The sequence below is a fragment of the Scardinius erythrophthalmus genome, assembly GCF_964197995.2.
Source record: "Scardinius erythrophthalmus genome assembly, chromosome: 8".
NCBI classification, from domain to species: domain Eukaryota; kingdom Metazoa; phylum Chordata; class Actinopteri; order Cypriniformes; family Leuciscidae; genus Scardinius; species Scardinius erythrophthalmus.
The window spans coordinates 48,903,672-48,925,001 of NC_138228.1; the positions used below are offsets into that span (position 1 = coordinate 48,903,672).

At 43.5% G+C, this 21,330-nt stretch overlaps 1 protein-coding gene across 2 annotated transcripts in view; it reads right to left on the reverse strand.

Annotated features, from left to right (window-relative positions):
• The window catches only part of ppfia1 (PTPRF interacting protein alpha 1), a 119,720-nt gene that overhangs the window by 16,536 nt on the left and 81,854 nt on the right, over window positions 1-21,330 (reverse strand). For both annotated transcript variants that reach the window (XM_081372567.1, XM_081372568.1), the window contains exons 20-24: window positions 14,857-14,938; window positions 7,611-7,811; window positions 5,345-5,520; window positions 319-416; window positions 60-235 (exon numbers count right to left, since the gene is read on the reverse strand). In XM_081372567.1, coding sequence (XP_081228693.1) covers window positions 60-235; window positions 319-416; window positions 5,345-5,520; window positions 7,611-7,811; window positions 14,857-14,938 — 733 coding nt within the window. The remainder of the gene's footprint in view (window positions 1-59; window positions 236-318; window positions 417-5,344; window positions 5,521-7,610; window positions 7,812-14,856; window positions 14,939-21,330) is intronic.

The window sequence follows — 21,330 nt, forward strand, 5'->3', positions numbered from 1 at the left end:
GACCTGTGTCTGACCTCTGTGACCTGTGTCTGCCCTTTGACCTGTGTCTGATCTCTGACCTGTGTGCACTGCGTCGGGATCTGCAGAAGTAGAGCCAAGGCGTTGTGGTCGAAGGACTCGTCCAGGGCGATGAGCGCTCCATGAACACCGCTCTCCAGAAGATTGCTGGCGTAATCCTTCAACCCGATGGCCTGAACCCAGCTGACCACGCGCTCGTTCGACCACACCAGCACATCTGCGCACACACACACAAGCATTAAAGGACACAACACGACCACACAGAGGTGAAAATAAAGGAGAAAAACAACAAGCGCTCACCTTTGACATCAACCTGTGACTCCTCGCGCCTTCGCTCAAGGTCTTTCCGGTCATAGTTCAGTCGTCTCAAACACATTACACCGCACTGAAAACTGTTCCTACAGAGAGAGAGAGAGCACCACAAACACACAGTGAGGAGGAATCAGCCCGAAAAAAAAAAACCCAGTAGAGTTCAGCAGGCAAATGCCATTCAATTTATGTATGTATTTATGCATTCATGTATGCACTGTATGTAAGCATGTATGTATGGATGCTTATATGTATGTACAGTGAGGAAAATAAGTATTTGAACACCCTGCTATTTTGCAAGTTCTCCCACTTGGAAATCATGGAGGGGTCTGAAATTGTCATCGTAGGTGCATGTCCACTGTGAGAGACATAATCTAAAAAAAAAAATCCAGAAATCACAATATATGATTTTTTAACTATTTATTTGTATGATACAGCTGCAAATAAGTATTTGAACACTTGTCTATCAGCTAGAATTCTGACCCTCAAATCCTGTTAGTCTGCCTTTAAAATGTCCACCTCCACTCCATTTATTATCCTAAATTAGATGCACCTGTTTGAGGTCGTTAGCTGCATAAAGACACCTGTCCACCCCATACAATCAGTAAGAATCCAACTACTAACATGGCCAAGACCAAAGAGCTGTCCAAAGACACTAGAGACAAAATTGTACACCTCCACAAGGCTGGAAAGGGCTACGGGGAAATTGCCAAGCAGCTTGGTGAAAAAAGGTCCACTGTTGGAGCAATCATTAGAAAATGGAAGAAGCAACTCTGTACACCTTACTTTTTAATGCTCCTCATGCTAGATGGCCAACATTCACATTCCTATTCAAGAATTAAGGTGTGCTGTGTGGAGGGCCTGAAGAGGTCCTGCACTGTTGCCCTCCACCTCTTTTTAATGCATCTCATATCACACATTCAATCACACAATCAATCAATAGGTAGGGAAATGGGTGGTGCTTGAGGTGGTTCTGAATAAGTTCTACCCCCTGCGCCGCATCTCTTTTAAAGCACTTAGACTTCATTTAGACCCTAGAAGACATAACACAGGGATAGTGGGGTGTGTAGATGAGCTGGCCCATCAGTAGGACAATAAATGACGGCGGGGGCAGGGGAGGGCAGAAGTGGAGAGGGGTTCTGGCACAGAGTGCCTCTGGATTATTCTGGCACGGAAGGTTCCCCTGCTTAAACCAGCACATGTCAAGGCCCGTCTTAAGTTTGCCAATGACCGATTGGGTGATCCAGAGGAGTCATGGGAGAAAGTCATGTGGTCAGATGAGACCAAAATAGAACTTTTTGGTCATAATTCCACTAAACGTGTTTGGAGGAAGAAGAATGATGAGTACCATCCCAAGAACACCATCCCTACTGTGAAGCATGGGGGGGGTAGCATCATGCTTTGGGGGTGTTTTTCTGCACATGGGACAGGGCGGCTGCACTGTATTAAGAAGAGGATGACCGGGGCCATGTATTGCGAGACTTTGGGGAACAACCTCCTTCCCTCAGTTAGAGCATTGAAGATGGGTCGAGGCTGGGTCTTCCAACATGACAATGACCCGAAGCACACAGCCAGGATAACCAAGGAGTGGCTCTGTAAGAAGCATATCAAGGTTCTGGCGTGGCCTAGCCAGTCTCCAGACCTAAACCCAATAGAGAATCTTTGGAGGGAGCTCAAACTCCGTGTTTCTCAGCGACAGCCCAGAAACCTGACTGATCTAGAGAAGATCTGTGTGGAGGAGTGGGCCAAAATCCCTCCTGCAGTGTGTGCAAACCTGGTGAAAAACTACAGGAAACGTTTGACCTCTGTAATTGCAAACAAAGGCTACTGTACCAAATATTAACATTGATTTTCTCAGGTGTTCAAATACTTATTTGCAGCTGTATCATACAAATAAATAGTTAAAAAATCATACATTGTGATTTCTGGATTTTTTTTTTAGATTATGTCTCTCACAGTGGACATGCACCTACGATGACAATTTCAGACCCCTCCATGATTTCTAAGTGGGAGAACTTGCAAAATAGCAGGGTGTTCAAATACTTATTTTCCTCACTGTATGTCTGCATGTATGCTTGTATGTATATGGATGTATGCATGGATGTTATGCATGTATGCTTGTATGCATGGATGTACGTATGTATGTATTTATGTATGTATACTTTTATGTTTGTATACTTGTATGTATGTATGTATGTATGTATGTATGTATGTATGTATGCATGTATGTATGCATGTATGTATGCTTGTATGTATGTCTGCATGGATGTATGTATGTATGTATGCTTGTATGTATGCATGTATGCTTGTATGTATGCTTGTATGTATGCATGTATGTATGCTTGTATGTATGTCTGCATGGATGTATGTATGTATGTATGCTTGTATGCATGTATGTATGCATGTATGTATGCATGTATGCATGCATGTATGTATGTTTGTATTTATGCATGGATATACGCATGTATGCATGTATGCATGTATGCATGTATGTATGTATGTATGTATGTATGTATGTATGCATGGATATACGCATGTATGCATGTATGTATGTATGCTTGTATGTTTGCATGGATATACGCATGTATGCATGGATATACGCATGTATGCATGTATGTATGCATGTATGTACTGTATGTACTGTATGTATGTATGCATGTATGTATGTATGGATGGATATACGCATGTATGCATGTATGTATGTATGCTTGTATGTTTGCATGGATATACGCATGTATGCATGGATATACGCATGTATGCACTGTATGTACTGTATGTATGTATGCATGCATGTATGTATGGATGGATGTATGCATGTATGTATGTATGTATGTATGTATGCTTGTATGTATGCATGGATATACGCTAGGCTTGGGCGGTATTCGAATTTTGATACCGTCAAACCCCCTCCCTATTGTACCGGGGTATACGGTATTACCGTGACTAATTAAAAATTATGACATAATGGGCTCAGATGGCGTCACCAAACTGTTGGCTTGTGCCTACACCGTTCAGAAACTGAATGCCAGATCAAAAAAAATAAAAAAAAATAAAATCAAGCCGTGCACGTTGTGTCTGAGTCCGGCCGACGGCATTAACTGTTATTATGAGCCCGAGCCCACCATTATTCAACATAATATCTGTGTGCGTGCAACAAGCAAGAAGTGCCTTTGTAATCCGGTGACGCGTGTCCATTGATTTTTATTAATAAAACTTTTCTGCAAAGATGGAAGTTGACGATCACCATCTCTGTAGTGAACGCGCCTATAGAGAGAAATGCACATCATTGATCAATCAGATTTATTTTCGTTTTGAATTGTTTAGTTTAAAGAAATTGACGATCGCCATCTCCATAGTGAACGATAGAGAGAAATGCACATCATGGATTACAGAGAGTAGGCTAGTCTATTTCTTTTCTTTTCGTTTTGTATGGTTTCGTTTACTGAAATTGATGATCGCATCTCTGTATGAACGCGCCTAGAGAGAAATGCACATCATGGATTAAATAATCAGAGTGGCCTTTTTCTTTTCGTTTTGAATTGTTTCGTTTAAAGAAATTGACGATCAGCATCTCTGTGAACGCTATAGAGAAAAATGCACATCATGGATTAATCAGAGAGTAGCCTACCCTATATTTCTTTTCGTTTTGAATTGTTTTGTTTAAAGAAATTGACGATCGCCATCTCTGAGTTTCGGTTAATTTATGAGATTTCAATGCAAGTGACCGTGGCATGCCAGCGCCCATCATGTCATGATTATATTAAATCCAGGCAATTTGTTTGATGAAAAATTTATTAAAATTAAGATACAATTTATACAAAACGAAATTCGTTTTAAAGAGGCCTTTTACAAAACGAAATTTATTGAAGTGGTCAAATCGTCTGACTCCCGATGCATCTTATCTTATTTGTGCTGTTCACTTTTCATAATCAACAAAGATGGAAAAAATAACATTATAATATTTTAACAAATACGAAACTTAATGCGCTTATTTAATGAACTCGAGAACAAAATGCATCCTGGCAGCAGTGAGTGGGTGGTAGTTTCGGAGATGCGACATTAGGTTAGAGGTGTTTACATCTCTCGCGGTCACCTTTTTATGGCACAATTTACAAATTGCCTCGTCAGTATTTACCGCCTCTCCCTTCTCATTTGGCTGGAACCAGAAATATTACCAAACTGCAACCACACAAGCATTTTTAGGCAATAAATAAATTATATATATTATAGGCTATATAAGTGCCAGTAATGACGGTATTGAAACTGATACCGGTGCTATTTTAAGATCCCGCGGTATCCTATATCACCGTAATACCGCCCAACCCTAATATACGCATGTATGCATGTATGTATGTATGTATGTATGTATGTGGATGTATTTGGATGTATGTATGTATGGATGTATGTATATGTATGTGTATGTATGTATGTATGTATGTATATGTATGTATGTATATATATGTATGTATGTATGTATGTATCTGGATGTATTTGGATGTATGTATGTATGGATGTATGTATGCATGCATGTATGTATATGTATGTGTATGTATGTATGTATGTATGTATGCATGTATGCTTGTATGTTTGTATGTATGTATGTATGTATGTATGTATGTATATGTATGTGTATGTATGTATGTATGTATGTATGTATGTATGTATGTATGCATGTATGCTTATATGTTTGTATGTATGTATGTGTGGATGTATGCTTGTATGTTTGTATGTATGTGTGGATGTATGCATTCACACATGAAACAGCTGCACGTCTTTTTACCGTTGAGATACTTTTCGTAAAGAAGCACCAAAATACTGGTAAACCCCTGGAAATGACCTTCATTTTTCCTAGTTTTATTATCAGTAGTTTATTAGTCAGTTGACACGAGTAGTTAATTCCCTCATTAAAGACGTCAAGTGAATTAAATGTCATCTGGCTGGTTCGGTTCATGGCGTATAACAGCCGGACTGGAAACGTAAGTAAGATGCATGAGAGCGCGATCTGACCGTGACTGACCTGTGGAAGCTGTCCACCATTTTGAGCTGACCACGGAGGTCTTTTTTGGTCAGGTGATCCAGCATACGAGCGTCCACCAGCGACTCCATGAAGTAGCTGCGGTACTGAGGCAGACCGAGGCTCGGCAGCCAGTCGTTCCCGATCCACTCGTGGTTCATGTCACCGTAGGCCAGAGTCTGAGCGCAAACAACACATTCAGTCCAATCAAGAGCACAGTGAGCAAAATCTAACGCTACTTACCTAAAAGACACTTAATATTCAGTCATATTATTGATTTGACACTTTCAGATGAGAAGAAAACGAACTGAATTGATCTGAATAATGACACTGCTGTCTTTTTAAAGCTGCTTTACAGCTGAATGTGAATTTGTCTCATATTTGATCAAGTTTGCATCATTGATTGTGTTATGTTCTTGTAAAGCTGCTTTTAAACGATATGTACTGTATAAAGTGTGATAGAAATAAAGCCGACTTGACTCAAAATGTCAAAATCCCACATCAGCACTTAGTTCATAACAGAAGCAGAGTTGATTGATCATAATCTCATGATTTTACGAACATTAAACCATCATCAGATCCTGTTCTCAGTGAGATCCAGAAACAGAATGAGCGTTTCATAGAGCAAGACCAGCAAACTCTGCTTTAACGTGATGAAGAACTGCAGTGAATCTCAGCAAACCGTCGAGAGCACGTCCACGTCACAAACCTCCACATATTCTCAAAGAGAATCCATCCTGTCATGTCAAACTCTGAGCTTGATTTTCTGATTCATTTTGGTCTGATTCTGAAGTGAAATGTGACATGAACGTGTTCCTGACAGATCATGAGACCTGCATGTGTTGTGCAATAAAACTGAGCCATCAGAAGAAAGGCAGAGATGTGTGTGTGGAAGAGGTTCAAACCTGCGCCCAGCCGCCCTCCTCGTCCTCCTGGGGTTAGCGTGTTAGCAGGTTAGCATGTGGAGCGAGGGGAGGCGATCAGTAGCAGAAGAACAAATACAGTAAAACATCTCACACACACACACACAAACACACACACATCAGCTGACTGACCGTGAGCGGCGTGGCGGCCAAACTCTCCATCTCCTCGTGTGTGAGCCAGACATTCCCAGAAGACTACATGATCCGTGAGTGAGGAAACAAGTGAGGACAGATGGAGTGAAAGAGGAAGAGTGTGTTATTGAGCAGCAGGATCATTAGTGAAAGCGGTCAAACATCCCATCAGGTGTTAATGTGTGAGGCATGCGAGAGAGAGAGAGAGAGAGAGCAGACGTGTGTGTGTGTGTGTGTGTGTTCCAGTGTCCCTGACGTCAGTGTGCTGTCATAAAGCTTGAGCTCTTCTGCTGTTCACCAATAACTGTCTCCTCTAGACCTCTGAAACTGGAGGATCTCACATCAACATGCCTGAAACCCCCAAACCCTGGACTAGGGCCGCTCGATCTGAAGAAACATCCAACTGCATCTTCTCTGATAACAAATATGATTGCAATTTCTAATGAAACGAAAAAAATTCCAGGTTTGCTGTGCTTGTTTGTAGGGCTTCAGAATTTAGTGATTATTTATCAATATTACTATAAAATAATAATAAATATAAAAATAATGACACAAAAAAATGAAAACTAATAAAAATACTAACCATTCTAATATTTCACCGTAAAATTACAAAATGAGTATTTAAAAAATTATAAATTAATTTCATTTTACATTACAACTGTAAACTTACAATTCTATTTATGGCTGTCTTCATTTCTCCATTTCAAATAATAAACCAAAGTTTATTTTTGATATGAAACTGCATGAAGCCCTTAAAGCTTGTGTTTTGTTTGTGCAGATGTTTGGCACAGGCTGTGTTTCCAGACGCACGTTAAAGCGACACTCAGAGCAAACACAGAGGCACTTCATGTTGCGCAGCGTTAACTGTCAATCAAACGTGCAAGTGAACACAGTGCTGCGCTTCAGTCTGAAACACACAGCGCTTATATCTGACTCGATCTACTCCATCTGTGTTCTGATCATCACTCTGAATCCCATCCGGACAAAACCAGATTTTTGATCAAAATGTTTTTTCGATGAGATTTACCCACATTCAAGTGTTGATAAAGAATGCATGACGCTAGAATAAAATGTTTGTTTGTTTGTTTAAAAGCAGACACTGATAGCAGCACATTTACCTGCAAACCCTGAGGAGAGCTGAGGTGTGTTTGAGTGTGTCAGATCTCTGTTCGAGTGTTTGAGCAGATATATCTGAAGGCCAGGCTGTTTCCTACCGTTCTGGAGGTCGGAGGCGCCGACGGGCTCGTGAGCGACATGATCTCCTGGATCGCGAGGCGTAGTTTGAGGCGGTGAAGAGGGTTGCTGATGCCAATCTCACGCTGGATCTCGGTGTCGGACAGGGCAGACATGATGGCTCCGCTCTTCACGTTGGCACGACACGCGGCCACATACCATGCAGGCATCCCGACCCACAGCTGAGAAACACAACACACTCCATCATCAGGACACGCTGCTTTACTCACGATCACTATCATCCTGTGCACATCACGCAGAGAGCTGGACTAAATTAAGTTCACCCAAAAATGAAAATTATCCCATGATTTACTCACCCTGAAGTCATCCTAGGTGTATATGACATTCTTCTTTCAGACGAATACAATCAGAGTTATAATAAAAAATATCCTGGCTCTTTCAAGCAAATCTATCCATCATAAAAGTGCATCTATCCATCATAAAAGTGCATCTGTCCATCATAAAAGTGCATCTATCCATCATAAAAGTGCATCTATCCATCATAAAAGTGCATCTGTCCATCATAAACGTGCATCTGTCCATCATAAAAGTGCATCTATCCATCATAAACGTGCATCTATCCATCATAAAAGTGCATCTGTCCATCATAAAAGAGTATCTATCCATGATAAAAGTGCATCTGTCCATCATAAAAGTGCATCTATCCATGATAAAAGTGCATCTGTCCATGATAAGTGCATCTGTCCATCATAAAAGTGCATCTATCCATGATAAAAGTGCATCTGTCCATCATAAACGTGCATCTGTCCATCATAAAAGTGCATCTGTCCATCATAAAAGTGCATCTATCCATCATAAACGTGCATCTATCCATCATAAAAGTGCATCTATCCATCATAAAAGTGCATCTGTCCATCATAAACGTGCATCTGTCCATCATAAAAGTGCATCTATCCATCATAAACGTGCATCTATCCATCAAAAAAGTGCATCTGTCCATCATAAAAGTGCATCTGTCCATGATAAAAGTGCATCTGTCCATCATAAAAGTGCATCTATCATCATAAAAGTGCATCTGTCCATCATAAAAGTGCATCTATCCATGATAAAAGTGCATCTGTCCATCATAAAAGTGCATCTATCATCATAAAAGTGCATCTGTCCATCATAAAAGTGCATCTATCCATGATAAAAGTGCATCTGTCCATCATAAACGTGCATCTATCCATCATAAAAGTGCATCTATCCATCATAAACGTGCATCTATCCATCATAAAAGTGCATCTGTCCATCATAAAAGTGCATCTATCCATGATAAAAGTGCATCTGTCCATCATAAAAGTGCATCTATCATCATAAAAGTGCATCTGTCCATCATAAAAGTGCATCTATCCATGATAAAAGTGCATCTGTCCATCATAAACGTGCATCTATCCATGATAAAAGTGCATCTATCCATCATAAACGTGCATCTATCCATCATAAAAGTGCATCTGTCCATCATAAAAGTGCATCTATCCATGATAAAAGTGCATCTGTCCATCATAAACGTGCATCTATCCATCATAAAAGTGCATCTGTCCATCATAAAAGTGCATCTATCCATGATAAAAGTGCATCTGTCCATCATAAAAGTGCATCTATCATCATAAAAGTGCATCTGTCCATCATAAAAGTGCATCTATCCATGATAAAAGTGCATCTGTCCATCATAAACGTGCATCTGTCCATCATAAAAGTGCATCTATCCATGATAAAAGTGCATCTGTCCATCATAAAAGTGCATCTGTCCACTTTTATGGACAAAACAGAAACGGCCATTCACTGCCATTATAAAGCTTGGAAGAGCCAGGACATTTTTTAATATAACTCTGATTGTATTCGTCTGAAAGAAGAAAGTTATATACACCTAGGATGGCTTGAGGGTGAGTAAATCATGAGGTAATTTAAATTTTTGTGTGAACTATCCTTCGAAGTCTAAATGAAGTTACATACAGCGAGCAGCTGTAACTCTCTGGACATTCCTGTGCTCGTCTCAGTTGTAATGGGAACACTAATCTGCGATTTGCAACTGCACTGGAAATGTTTTCCACACTAATACAGGTGTGTGGACAAGTGAGGAGTGTGAGGAGTGTGTGGACAGGTGAGGAGTGTGTGGACAGGTGAGGAGTGTGTGGACAGGTGAGGTGAGTGTGTGGACAGGTGAGTGTGTGGACAGGAGTGTGTGGACAGGTGAGTGTGTGGACAGGTGAGTGTGTGGACAGGTGAGTGTGTGGACAGGTGAGTGTGTGGACAGGTGAGGAGTGTGTGGACAGGAGAGGAGTGTGTGGACAGGAGAGGTGAGTGTGGACAGGAGAGGTGAGTGTGTGGACAGGTGAGGAGTGTGTGGACAGGAGTGTGTGGACAGGAGTGTGTGGACAGGTGAAGAGTGTGTGGACAGGTGAGGAGTGTGTGGACAGGAGTGTGTGGACAGGTGAGGAGTGTGTGGACAGGAGTGTGTGGACAGATGAAGAGTGTGTGGACAGGTGAGGAGTGTGTGGACAGGAGTGTGTGGACAGGTGAGTGTGTGGACAGGTGAAGAGTGTGTGGACAGGTGAGGAGTGTGTGGACAGGAGTGTGTGGAGAGGTGAGTGTGTGGACAGGTGAAGAGTGTGTGGACAGGTGAGGAGTGTGTGGACAGGAGAGGTGAGTGTGTGGACAGGTGAGGAGTGTGTGGAAAGGAGAGGTGAGTGTGTGGACAGGTGAGGTGAGTGTGTGGACAGGTGAGTGTGTGGACAGGTGAGGAGTGTGTGGACAGGAGAGGTGAGTGTGTGGACAGGTGAGGTGAGTGTGTGGACAGGAGAGGTGAGTGTGTGGACAGGTGAGGTGAGTGTGTGGACAGGTGAGGAGTGTGTGGACAGGTGAGGAGTGTGTGGACAGGAGAGGTGAGTGTGTGGACAGGTGAGGAGTGTGTGGACAGGAGAGGTGAGTGTGTGGACAGGTGAGTGTGTGGACAGGTGAGTGTGTGGACAGGTGAGTGTGTGGACAGGTGAGGAGTGTGTGGACAGATGAGGAGTGTGTGGACAGGTGAAGAGCGTGTGGACAGGTGAGGAGTGTGTGGACAGGAGAGGTGAGTGTGTGGACAGGTGAGGAGTGTGTGGACAGGTGAGGAGTGTGTGGACAGGAGAGGTGAGTGTGTGGACAGGTGAGGTGAGTGTGTGGACAGGAGAGGTGAGTGTGTGGACAGGTGAGGAGTGTGTGGACAGGAGAGGTGAGTGTGTGGACAGGTGAGGAGTGTGTGGACAGGAGAGGTGAGTGTGTGGACAGGTGAGTGTGTGGACAGGTGAGTGTGTGGACAGGAGAAGTGAGTGTGTGGACAGGAGAGGTGAGTGTGGACAGGTGAGTGTGTGGACAGGTGAGGAGTGTGTGGACAGGTGAGGAGTGTGTGGACAGGAGAGGTGAGTGTGTGGACAGGAGAGGTGAGTGTGTGGACAGGTGAGGAGTGTGTGGACAGGTGAGGAGTGTGTGGACAGGAGAGGTGAGTGTGTGGACAGGTGAGGTGAGTGTGTGGACAGGAGAGGTGAGTGTGTGGACAGGTGAGGAGTGTGTGGACAGGAGAGGTGAGTGTGTGGACAGGTGAGGAGTGTGTGGACAGGAGAGGTGAGTGTGTGGACAGGTGAGGAGTGTGTGGACAGGTGAGTGTGTGGACAGGCGAGTGTGTGGACAGGAGAGGTGAGTGTGGACAGGTGAGTGTGTGGACAGGAGAGGTGAGTGTGGACAGGTGAGTGTGTGGACAGGAGAGGTGAGTGTGGACAGGTGAGGAGTGTGTGGACAGGAGAGGTGAGTGTGTGGACAGGTGAGGTGAGTGTGTGGACAGGAGAGATGAGTGTGTGGACAGGTGAGGAGTGTGTGGACAGGAGAGGTGAGTGTGTGGACAGGTGAGGAGTGTGTGGACAGGTGAGTGTGTGGACAGGCGAGTGTGTGGACAGGAGAGGTGAGTGTGGACAGGTGAGTGTGTGGACAGGTGAGGAGTGCATGGACAGGTGAGTGTGTGGACAGGTGAGGAGTGCATGGACAGGTGAGTGCGTGGACAGGTGAGGAGTGCGTGGACAGGTGAGGTGAGTGTGTGGACAGGTGAGGAGTGCGTGGACAGGTGAGAAGTGTGTGGACAGGTGAGAAGTGTGTGGACAGGTGAGTGTGTGGACAGGTGAGGAGTGCGTGGACAGGTGAGGAGTGCGTGGACAGGTGAGGAGTGCGTGGACAGGTGAGAAGTGCGTGGACAGGTGAGTGTGTGGACAGGTGAGGAGTGTGTGGACAGGTGAGGAGTGTGTGGACAGGTGAGGAGTGTGTGGACAGGTGAGTGTGTGGACAGGTGAGGAGTGTGTGGACAGGCGAGGAGTGTGTGGACAGGCGAGGAGTGCGTGGACGGATGAGGAGTGAGTGGACAGGTGAGGAGTGCGTGGACAGGCGAGGAGTGCGTGGACAGGCGAGGAGTGTGTGGACAGGTGAGGAGTGTGTGGACAGGCGAGCAGTGTGTGGACAGGCGAGGAGTGCGTGGACGGATGAGGAGTGAGTGGACGGATGAGGAGTGAGTGGACAGGTGAGGAGTGTGTGGACAGGCGAGGAGTGCGTGGACGGATGAGGAGTGCGTGGACAGGCGAGGAGTGCGTGGACAGGCGAGGAGTGCGTGGACGGATGAGGAGTGAGTGGACAGGTGAGGAGTGCGTGGACAGGTGAGGAGTGTGTGGACAGGTGAGTGTGTGGACAGGTGAGGAGTGTGTGGACAGGTGAGGAGTGTGTGGACAGGTGAGTGTGTGGACAGGTGAGGAGTGCGTGGACAGGCGAGGAGTGTGTGGACAGGCGAGGAGTGCGTGGACGGATGAGGAGTGAGTGGACAGGTGAGGAGTGCGTGGACGGGTGAGGAGTGTGTGTGGACAGATGAGAGGAGTGTGTGGACAGGTGAAGAGCGTGTGGACAGGTGAGAGGAGTGTGTGGACAGGTGAAGAGTATGTGGACAGGTGAAGAGTGTGTGGACAGGTGAAGAGTGTGTGGACAGGTGAAGAGGTGAAGAGTGTGTGGACAGGTGAAGAGTGTGTGGACAGGTGAAGAGTGTGTGGACAGGTGAAGAGGTGAAGAGTGTGTGGACAGGTGAAGAGTGTGTGGACAGGTGACAGGAGTGTGTGGACAGGTGAAGAGAGTGTGGACAGGTGACAGGAGTGTGTGGACAGGTGAAGAGTGTGTGGACAGGAGAAGAGTGTGTGAACAGGTGATAGGAGTGTGTGGACAGGTGAAGAGCGTGTGGACAGGTGAAGAGTGTGTGGACAGGTGAAGAGGTGAAGAGTGTGTGGACAGGAGAAGAGTGTGTGAACAGGTGATAGGAGTGTGTGGACAGGTGAAGAGCGTGTGGACAGGTGAAGAGTGTGTGGACAGGTGAAGAGTGTGTGGACAGGTGAAGAGTGTGTGGACAGGTGACAGGAGTGTGTGGACAGGTGAAGAGGTGAAGAGTGTGTGGACAGGAGAAGAGTGTGTGAACAGGTGATAGGAGTGTGTGGACAGGTGAAGAGCGTGTGGACAGGTGAAGAGTGTGTGGACAGGTGAAGAGTGTGTGGACAGGTGAAGAGTGTGTGGACAGGTGACAGGAGTGTGTGGACAGGTGAAGAGTGTGTGGACAGGTGAAGAGCGTGTGGACAGGTGAAGAGCGTGTGGACAGGTGAAGAGCGTGTGGACAGGTGAAGAGCGTGTGGACAGGTGAGGAGCGTGTGGACAGGTGAGGAGCGTGTGGACAGGTGAAGAGCGTGTGGACAGGTGAAGAGCGTGTGGACAGGTGAAGAGTGTGTGGACAGGTGACAGGAGTGTGTGGACAGGTGAAGAGTGTGTGGACAGGTGAGGAGCGTGTGGACAGGTGAGGAGCGTGTGGACAGGTGAAGAGCGTGTGGACAGGTGAAGAGCGTGTGGACAGGTGAAGAGCGTGTGGACAGGTGAAGAGCGTGTGGACAGGTGAAGAGCGTGTGGACAGGTGAGGAGCGTGTGGACAGGTGAGGAGCGTGTGGACAGGTGAAGAGCGTGTGGACAGGTGAAGAGCGTGTGGACAGGTGAAGAGCGTGTGGACAGGTGAAGAGCGTGTGGACAGGTGAAGAGCGTGTGGACAGGAGTGTGTGGACAGGTGAGGAGTGTGTGGACAGGTGAAGAGTGTGTGGACAGGTGAAGAGCGTGTGGACAGGTGAAGAGCGTGTGGACAGGTGAAGAGCGTGTGGACAGGTGAAGAGCGTGTGGACAGGTGAAGAGTGTGTGGACAGGAGTGTGTGGACAGGTGAAGAGCGTGTGGACAGGTGAAGAGCGTGTGGACAGGTGAAGAGCGTGTGGACAGGTGAGGAGCGTGTGGACAGGTGAAGAGCGTGTGGACAGGTGAAGAGCGTGTGGACAGGTGAAGAGTGTGTGGACAGGAGTGTGTGGACAGGTGAGGAGTGTGTGGACAGGTGAAGAGCGTGTGGACAGGTGAAGAGCGTGTGGACAGGTGAAGAGCGTGTGGACAGGTGAGGAGCGTGTGGACAGGAGTGTGTGGACAGGTGAGGAGTGTGTGGACAGGTGAAGAGCGTGTGGACAGGTGAAGAGCGTGTGGACAGGTGAAGAGTGTGTGGACAGGTGAGGAGCGTGTGGACAGGTGAAGAGCGTGTGGACAGGTGAAGAGCGTGTGGACAGGTGAAGAGCGTGTGGACAGGTGAAGAGCGTGTGGACAGGTGAAGAGCGTGTGGACAGGTGAAGAGCGTGTGGACAGGTGAAGAGTGTGTGGACAGGTGAAGAGCGTGTGGACAGGTGAAGAGCGTGTGGACAGGTGAAGAGCGTGTGGACAGGTGAAGAGCGTGTGGACAGGTGAAGAGTGTGTGGACAGGAGTGTGTGGACAGGTGAGGAGTGTGTGGACAGGTGAAGAGCGTGTGGACAGGTGAAGAGCGTGTGGACAGGTGAGGAGCGTGTGGACAGGAGTGTGTGGACAGGTGAGGAGTGTGTGGACAGGTGAAGAGCGTGTGGACAGGTGAAGAGCGTGTGGACAGGTGAAGAGCGTGTGGACAGGTGAAGAGCGTGTGGACAGGTGAAGAGCGTGTGGACAGGTGAAGAGCGTGTGGAGAGGTGAAGAGTGTGTGGACAGGTGAAGAGTGTGTGGACAGGTGAAGAGCGTGTGGACAGGTGAAGAGCGTGTGGACAGGTGTGGACAGGTGAAGAGCGTGTGGACAGGTGAAGAGCGTGTGGACAGGTGAAGAGCGTGTGGACAGGTGAAGAGTGTGTGGTACCTCGAGCCACACCACAACGGTGGGACCGTCCCACTGAGCGAAGGGAAGACCCTGCCGACATGCTTCCTCCAGCAACTCGTGTCTGGAAACACAGAGAAAACATTATGAACACGCATGTATGTGCAAAGAGCTTGTGTTATGGGCCAAACATATGTAAGAATGATGATATGCAGTAATATGAAACATTCAGAGAACAGCACATGTACAGATGTGAGGAAACGGCAGCTGGATTAGCAGAAGAGTTTTGAGAGAAAGAACTTCCACCAACAAATCATCAAAACATCGCCAGAACAACCAGGGATTCAACCATTGCATTACCAATTATGGTATTAAAGGTTAATAAGCTAATTTAATTAACTTTAACTACTTTATTTATATTATGTTTTTATTTTTAATTATAAAGGGAGAGTTAAAGAGATGTTTGGGTGAATTATCCATGTAAGGTTTCTTTTGTGATAGAAGGTGAATCTTCGACCTGTTTGTACGCACTGAGACAAATATTCCTCTCAGAATCCACCATTAGAACCAAAAAGAAAAGCTACATCAGTGGTGTGGAATTATTTCGGATTCACTAGGGATGATGTCGAGCAGCGTGTTATACTGTGTAAGTTGTGTCGAACAACTGTTTCTGCACCATCAAGCAACACCACAAATTTATACAACCATTTAAAATTCAACCAGAGTGCAATACGAGGAGTGTCTCAGCGTAAAAAAAAAAGCACCAAGTGATGCGAGAACTGCAACACAGATACCCATCACGAAATCGTTGTTTTGTGCTACTCCGTTTAAAAAACTCATAAACACACTGGACAAGAGATACGTCATCCCCTCCCGCAATTATTTTTCTCAAGTTGCGCTACCTTTGCTTTATTCAAAATGCCGGGAAAGCATTGAATCAGATCTGCAGAAAATTGAGTTCTATTCCACCACGACTGATTTATGGTCGAGTAGAACTATGGAACCATATATGAGCCTTACAGTTCATTACATTGATGACGAGTTTCAACTCAAAACCAGATGCTTGCAAACGTTCTATTTTCCGCAAGATCATACCGGGGATGCGATTGCTCAAGGATTGAAAGAGATGCTGGGTGCCTGGGATTTAAAGGAGGAGCAACAAGTCTGTGTCACAACAGACAATGCAGCAAATATAGTGAACGCTGTTGCTATTAATAAGTGGAGCAGACTTCAGTGTTTTGGACAGGCTGCACCTAGCAATTGGTGAGTAGCCTGCTATTACTTAATATTCATTTAGCTAAAAATGTACACATAATACCATTATTATTTCATTGCAATATCATATGTACTTGGCTAATAATATGTAGACCAGGGTTTTTTAAATTCATTCCTGGATTATAATGCATTCAGTGATTGAACAGTTTAGCATGCAACAACTTCAGTGTTTTATTTATTTATATATATATATATATATATATATATATATATATATATATATATATATATATATATATATATATATATATATATCAGAATCCACCATAAGAATATATATGGTGCTTCACTCATCCTTGATGGAGTACGAGAAAAGCAATAAAAGTTTTTCAGGAAGAGTGTTTTCAGCTTGTTTTTTACATTTTTATATAAAAATATGGCATGCAGTTGCTATATATATATATATATATATATATATATATATATATATATATATATAGCATATATATATATATATATATACACACACACTACTGGTCAAAAGTTTTAGATCGGTAAGATTTTTTATGTTTTTAAAAGAAGTCTCTTCTGCTCACCAAGGCTGCATTTATTTGATAAAAAAAAACAATAAAAAAAAAAATTATATGAAATATTATGACAATTTAAAATGACTGTTTTCTAAATTAATATATTTTAAAATGTAATTTATTCCTCAGATGAAAGCTGAATTTTCAACATCATTACTCCAGTCTTCAGTGTCACATGATCCTTCAGAAATAATTCTAATGTGCTGATTTTATGCTCAAAAAACATTCATTATTATTATCAATGTTGACAACAGTTGTGTACAATTTTTTTCCAAAATTCTTTGATGAATAGAAAGTTCAAAAGAACAACATTTATTTAAAATTGAATATTTTCTAACATTATAAATGTCTTTACTGTAACTTTTGATCAGTTTAACTCATCCTTGATGGAGTACGAGAAAAGCAATAAAAGTTTTTCAGGAAGAGTGTTTTCAGCTTGTTTTTTTACATTTTTATATAAAAATATGGCATGAAGTTGCTTTAATGGGCTTCTTCGCCCGAAAACGGGCGAAAACTTGAACGTTTCAAATTGTTTAATTTTTTTGCTTCATCGGATGGGGGTGAAACTTGGTGACTTTTGTTTTATTACCTATATGAACACACAAAAAAATCAAGGAGATGATTCTGATATGTTAAAGGGTCGTAAAAAAAAAAGTCACACTTAGCTTCCTCCCGCCCGAAAACGGGCGACATAGGAAATGAATGGGAAATACGAAAAAATAGGAAAACTCAGAGAAACTTTTGGTGGTACAAGCTACAGATCAGCCACTGTGCTGAAAAAAAGTGTACAGCAATGAAGGGGTGACACTCTAGAACATCAAGAGTGCAAATAAGACACCCTCCCCCCCACACACACACACCTACACACACAAACACACACACACACACAGAGAAATGAACTGGTAAGACTGAAACAGCTAATTTTGCCCCAAACTATATAAAAATGATATAATCATAATAACTCCAAAACTATAGCAAGGAGAGTCAAAAGGTAGGTATCGTTTGAAAGAACTCTTTTTAAATTTTTTGAAAATATAAATTACATTACATTTGGACATTGTCCTGCCAAGAAACAGCGGATAAAAGACAATATATATATATAATTTTTATTATGATTTTGCATATCTTTCTTATTTGTCATGGAATAACTCAGGAAGGAAATAAGGTAGGAGGAAAATTCTTTTTTAGTGAAGTCCCCCTACACGTTACCTGTATCTGGATAAAAAAATAATAATTTTTGGACAAAGGAATCAAAAGTTACAGCATTTGGAAAAGAGATAGCCTTTTTGTACAGTCTTTGACACCCCCTCATGGGCAATTTTTTCTCCATGAAGAATATCTTGTCATAAAAGCAATAGATTATGTTAATTTTGGGCTCATTTTAATTGTAATAATATGCTGTAAAAAATGAAGTGCCATTTTCAATTATCTGAGAATGTTTCATGAGCTGTATGATGTTTTTGACACATTGCAGTACATTATTTTATAGATTATGAAAAAAAAGAAATTCTATTTATCAGCAAATAACTCAGCAATACTTAAGAGTTTTTCAAAGTGGATACATTCTGTGTAAAGTTCAGACTCTAAGCTTTCAAATGACATCAACTTTGTGTTAATCAAGGCAAGATTTTTTAAAAATATGGTAAAGAATATTTTCGCAGCTAGGTGGCGCCTGCTGGCGGTACACTCGGTTTTAGAGGGATTACTCAGCACTCGTTAGGAGTTAATAAATGTAATTAGATGCATTAAAAATCTGAGATCCTAAGCTTTAAAATGATATATAATTTGTGTTGTTCCATTCAGTGGTTGCTTAGTAATAATTTTTTTTCTTTCCGAATGGGAATAAATCAAATAAATAAATAAAAAAAGCTATAGGCCGCCTATAGGCGGTTATAGGACATGACACAAATTAATACATTTTGAAGCCACTAGATGGCGCTCTTCTCAGTTGAAATTTTTTTTTTTTTTAGGCCTGCACTCTATTTTGATGTGAAATGTTGCATTTATTGAAAAATAAAAAAAAATAAAAAAAATAAAAAATAATATATTAATTCTAATGGAAAAAATAGCTCATAAAAATTATATAATTGATGCAAAATATCATAAAAAATTCCAAAAATTCTAAATAATAATCAGAAAACATTATAGAACAAAAATATATTTGATTGGTTATCCTGGGAAAAAGTAAAGTAAGATTTTAAGGCTTCGCCCGTTTTCGGGCGGGAGGAAGCTAAGTGTGACTATAATACGAAGAAGCCCAGAGGGTTAAACATGGTATAAAGCTATTTAAAACATCAATCAATGTAAATTGTGATGATCGTAATTAATAAATCGCAATTACAATTTCAAAGGAATAATAGACAATTATGAATTTTGTCATAATCGTGCAGCCCTACTCAAAATGCAGAGTAAGCAGCATGAATACCTGTGATACCTGACGATGTGAATGCGTTCAAAACAACGCCACAATACTGCAGGTTTGCCACAGCATTAAATACGCAGATGCTGTGTGTAGATGAAGGAATAATGCACACAAACATGCATGACATCATGAGTCTCTCAGCCATGCTGAAGAATGAAGAGAAGCATCCGGTCCAGGACTGAGACCCTTACTCCAACTCAACTCCAACTCAACTCCAACTCAACTCCAACTCAACTCCAACTCCAACTCAACTCCAACTCAACCTCAACTCCAACTCAACCTCAACTCCAACTCAACCTCAACTCAACCTCAACTCCAACTCAACCTCAACTCCAACTCAACCTCAACTCCAACTCAACCTCAACTCCAACTCAACCTCAACTCCAACTCAACCTCAACTCCAACTCAACCTCAACTCCAACTCCAACTCAACCTCAACTCAACCTCAACTCCAACTCAACCTCAACTCCAACTCAACTCCAACTCAACTCCAACTCAACTCCAACTCAACCTCAACTCCAACTCAACCTCAACTCCAACTCAACCTCAACTCAACCTCAACTCAACCTCAACTCCAACTCAACCTCAACTCCAACTCAACCTCAACTCCAACTCAACCTCAACTCCACTCAACCTCAACTCCAACTCAACCTCAACTCCAACTCAACCTCAACTCCAACTCAACCTCAACTCAACCTCAACCTCAACCTCAACTCCAACTCAACCTCAACTCCAACTCAACCTCAACTCAACTCCAACTCAACTCCAACTCAACTCCAACTCAACTCCAACTCAACTCCAACTCCAACTCAACCTCAACTCCAACTCAACCTCAACTCCAACTCAACCTCAACTCCAACTCAACTCCAACTCAACCTCAACTCCAACTCAACCTCAACTCCAACTCAACCTCAACTCCAACTCAACTCCAACTCAACCTCAACTCCAACTCAACCTCAACTCCAACTCAACTCCTCAACTCCAACTCAACCTCAACTCCAACTCAACTCCAACTCTAACTCAACTCCAACTCTAACTCAACTCCAACTCTAACTCAACTCCAACTCAACCTCAACTCAACTCCAACTCAACCTCAACTCAACTCCAACTCAACTCCAACTCAACTCCAACTCAACTCCAACTCAACTTCAACTCAACTTCAACTCCAACTCAACAACTCCAACTCAACCTCAACTCCAACTCAACCTCAACTCAACCTCAACTCCAACTCAACCTCAACTCCAACTCAACCTCAACTCCAACTCAACTCCAACTCAACCTCAACTCCAACTCAACCTCAACTCCAACTCAACCTCAACTCCAACTCAACCTCAACTCAACCTCAACTCCAACTCAACTCCAACTCAACTCCAACTCTAACTCAACTCCAACTCTGAGTCAACTCCAACTCAACCTCAACTCCAACTCAACCTCAACTCAACCTCAACTCCAACTCAACCTCAACTCAACCTCAACTCCAACTCAACCTCAACTCCAACTCAACCTCAACTCCAACTCAACCTCAACTCCAACTCAACCTCAACTCCAACTCAACCTCAACTCCAACTCAACCTCAACTCCAACTCAACTCCAACTCAACTTCAACTCCAACTCAACCTCAACTCCAACTCAACCTCAACTCCAACTCAACCTCAACTCCAACTCAACTCCAACTCAACCTCAACTCCAACTCAACTCCAACTCAACCTCAACTCCAACTCAACCTCAACTCCAACTCAACTCCAACTCAACTTCAACTCCAACTCAACCTCAACTCCAACTCAACCTCAACTCCAACTCAACCTCAACTCCAACTCAACTCCAACTCAACTCCAACTCAACCTCAACTCCAACTCAACTCCAACTCAACCTCAACTCCAACTCAACCTCAACTCCAACTCAACCTCAACTCAACCTCAACTCCAACTCAACCTCAACTCCAACTCAACCTCAACTCCAACTCCAACTCAACTCCAACTCAACCTCAACTCAACCTCAACTCCAACTCAACCTCAACTCAACCTCAACTCCAACTCAACTCAACTTCAACTCCAACTCAACCTCAACTCCAACTCAACCTCAACTCCAACTCAACCTCAACTCCAACTCAACTCCAACTCAACTCCAACTCAACCTCAACTCCAACTCAACTCAACCTCAACTCCAACTCCAACTCAACCTCAACTCCAACTCAACTCCAACTCAACCTCAACTCCAACTCAACCTCAACTCAACCTCAACTCCAACTCAACCTCAACTCCAACTCAACCTCAACTCCAACTCAACCTCAAC